General features: G+C 49.4%; 1 protein-coding gene across 1 annotated transcript in view; it reads left to right on the top strand.

The window, feature by feature from the left end:
* LOC102262550 (zinc finger protein 416-like) overlaps positions 1-747 on the top strand; it is a 6,304-nt gene extending 5,557 nt beyond the window's left edge. The window contains exon 4 of the mRNA XM_014536021.1: positions 471-747. Coding sequence (XP_014391507.1) covers positions 471-747 — 277 coding nt within the window. The remainder of the gene's footprint in view (positions 1-470) is intronic.
* Positions 748-3,569: the final 2,822 nt, after the last annotated feature.

Here is a 3,569-nt window from a genome sequence, read left to right as displayed (position 1 = left end):
TGTGTGAGAGACTTCTGTTTCAGTGCAAACCCTCCCCAGCAGCAGAGGGAAGCCAGTGGAGAGAAGCCCTGGAAAGGAGCTGTGGACAGGGCCTCGTTTGTGATCAGGTGCAGCTTCTACTTATCTTGGGTGCATTCACCCAATAAGGAGGTTGGGGAAGACTTCCTAGCCATCTCAGAGCTTCTCGAACACCAGGCCCCTCTCGACACTGAGGAGCCACACAGTGGCAGTGAGATTTCACAGGAATTTCTCAGTGGAGAAAGTCTGCACCAGTGGGATGAATGTGACAAAGCTGCCGGCCACACCCAGAAAGTTGTTCCTCAGAGTGTCTGCTCCGGAGAAGTGAATTATGAGTGTAACAAATGTGGGAAAGTTTACAGACGAATCTCTAACCTCATTCGGCATAGGAGAGTTCACACTGGAAAAAAACCCTTTGAGTGTACGGATTGTGGGAAGGCCTTCAATCAAAGGTCTTACTTTACTAGACACCTCCGAGTTCACAGTGGAGAAACGCCCTATGAGTGTAGTGATTGTGGGAAGTCATTTAGACAGATCTCTACCCTCAGTCGGCACTATAGAATTCACACTGGAGAAAAGCCTTTTGAATGTAGTGATTGTGGGAAATCATTTAGACAGAGCTCTACCCTCATTCGACACAAGACAGTTCACACTGGTGAGAAACCCTTTGAGATAGAACCCATGTATTATGTGCAAAACACTTTAGCAATCGGATTTCCCCTGTCATGACAGTCAACACTCAGTTCCTCAGCATTTCTGTCTTTGCAGGTTGTTGGCATGAAACAGATGATGATGAGGCCTGTCCTGAGCAGACTCAACACCAGAGAGTTCACACTGGTGAGAAACCTTATAAGTGTAGTGAATGTGGGACGTCATTCAGGTTCTTATCTACTCTCACACATCACCAGAGGGTTCACAGTGGAGAAAAGCTCCATGAGTGTACTGATTGTGGGAAGTTTTTTAGAGAAAGTTTTTCCCTCATTCGACACCACAGAGTTCACACTGGAGAAAAGCCTTACGAGTGCAGTGATTGTGGGAAGTCATTTAGACAAAGCTCCACCCTTATTCAACACCAGAGAGTTCACACTGGAGAAAGGCCATATCAATGTAGTGATTGTGGGAAGTCATTCGGGCATAGCAGTTCACTTACTCAACACCAGAGAGTTCACACTGGTGAGAAACCTTTTGAGTGTCGAGAATGTGGGAAGTCATTCAGGTACTTAACTGCGTTCACACATCACCAGAGAGTTCACACTGGAGAAAAGCCATGAGTGTCCTGATTGTGGGAAGTCCTTAAGGCAAAGGTGTACCCTCACTCAACACCAGAGAGTTCACACTGGAGAAAAACCTTTTGAGTGTAATGTATGTTGGAAATCTTTTCGGCACAAGAGAGGTCACACTGGTGAAAAACCTTTTGAACCTAGGGATTGTGGGAAATCTTTCCATCAAACCTCTGCCCTCATTCGACCCCACAGAGTTCACTCTGGAGAAAAGCCTTAAGTGTGCAGGCAATGTTTCATCTTCCCCATTCCCCAGCCTCCTGGCCCGCTGCAAGGACACTGAAGGAGAGACTGACCCATTTACCTGAATATAATCCCCTTTTATTTATTTTTTAAAATATATTTTTATTGATTTTTAGAGAGAGAGGGAGAGAGAGCTAGAAACATCAATGATGAGAATCATTGGCTGCCTCCTGTACGCCTCCCAACTGGGGATTGAGCCTGCAAGCAGGGCACCCTGGCACGTGTCCTGACGGGAATCAAGCCAGCGACCTTTTGGTTCCTGGATCAACGCTCAACCACTGAGCCACGCCCGCCGGGCTATAATCGTCTTTTAAAGGAACATACACTCTGCTAGGTTCCTCAAAAGTTTGTGGTACAAGGGAGGCTTTAAGGAGCTGCATTGCACTTGCTAATGTGCTGAGACCTACCTCATTGATGTCACTGCGAGTATTTGTGGCTGAAGTGACCTCCTCTACCACCTGGCTCACCTGCACAGTGTGCACCTGTCACCACCCCTGTGCGCTCAGGGGAAAGGAATTCTGTGTTCTCCCTTGTGCTTAAGTGAATTATGAATACTCTGAGCTCTTGGCAGGATCCTCAATCCTTACTCTCTGACCAGGAAATGCACCTGACCCAGGTTTCATCCAGAGCCCCCATCCTCAGCTAAGAAGAGCTACCTATTTCAAGGACAGTGTGGGTCTTGCATTTCGTTGTGATGAATTGTTTCAGGTTCTACTTCACCAACCTGCACACCGCTTGCTCTGGTTTGTGATGTTTTTGCTTTTGTACCTTCAATTTTGTTGATCCTATTCACTGCCTGGGATGATTTGCAAGCACAGTCGTGACCTGTCGGCATGGAGAGTTACCAGATCTTGTGGGGATCCCAAATTGTGTGCTTCTGAAGGGACAGCAGAAAAATCACTCTTTGTCCAATATTGGCTGATTTTGCATTAGTGTCCAACACCTTGAAATAAAGACCACTTGACTTTGTGGTTCTATTTTGCAGGTTTGATCCCCAGCACCACATTGTGGCTGGTGCAGGAGACACCCAGCCATTGTTTCTCTCTCATCCCCCTCCCACTCTCTCGAAAAAAGGACCATCCACCTTGCTTCGCTGAGATGGGCCTCTGCCTGTACAGCCCACCTTTCCTTATTGTCTCCTGCCTTTGCCCGGGATGTTCCCCCTGCAGCTGGGCACGCTGTGTCCTGCCCAGGAGCTGGCAGAGAGGAGCCCGAGGCAGGTCCCTGGGAGGGATTGGGGTTTTGTGTCCGCCTGAGAGGAGCTTCCAGAGCTCTGCTGTCTCCATCCAGAGGCCTCTCCAGCCTGCTCTCCCCTGCCCCTCTGCAACTGAACTTCCTTCTGCATCCAGGAGAAGCCCCCTGATGCTTTGGGCCCCAAATCAGTTCACCTTTTGGAAGTCCAGCCTCTGGCCAGTCCACACCCCTGAGGCCCACTGGTGGTCTTTGAGTCTCTGTTTTTGAATTGGGGTAATTTTCCACTTTGATGTTATTAAAAACTAGAGGCCTGGTGCATGAATTTGTGCACAGGTGGGTCCGGCCGGCCCGCCCCAATCAGGGCCAGTTGGAGCTGGCCAGCAAGGGAGAGGGAAGGTGGGAAATTGGCCGACTGGCCCCGCCCCATCGAGCCAGTGGGCCAGATGCAGTGCACGTCATAGTGACTGGTCGTTCCAGTCGTTCCAGTTGTTGGTCATTCTGGTCGCTTGGTTTATATATATATAGGTCCCTTCCCCCATGCCCCAGCAGGGCCCCTCCCAGTCCACATCTTGAGGACCATTTTTAGAGGGAAGTGGGCCATGGCCCAGCATAGCTACATACAGCTGTCCCCTGCCCTCAAACGCCCCAGCAGCAAAATGCAAGGAGTGAAGCAAAGAAGAGACAGTGAGTCACCGACACATAGAGACGTTAGCCCATCACAGGCTTCAGAAAACAAGTGCAGGGCACCCCCGTCTGCTTCACAGTGTGACCTGACACTCGGTGATGGATGGCTTGCTTAAGCTATGCTCAGCCATCTCAGCCATTTGTTTTTAT

The sequence above is a fragment of the Myotis brandtii genome, unplaced genomic scaffold (genome assembly GCF_000412655.1).
Source record: "Myotis brandtii unplaced genomic scaffold, ASM41265v1 scaffold1554, whole genome shotgun sequence".
In the NCBI taxonomy this organism is placed as follows: Eukaryota; Metazoa; Chordata; class Mammalia; order Chiroptera; family Vespertilionidae; genus Myotis; species Myotis brandtii.
The sequence above is the reverse complement of the archived record's forward strand: the minus strand, read 5'-3'. Positions and strand labels throughout refer to the sequence as shown.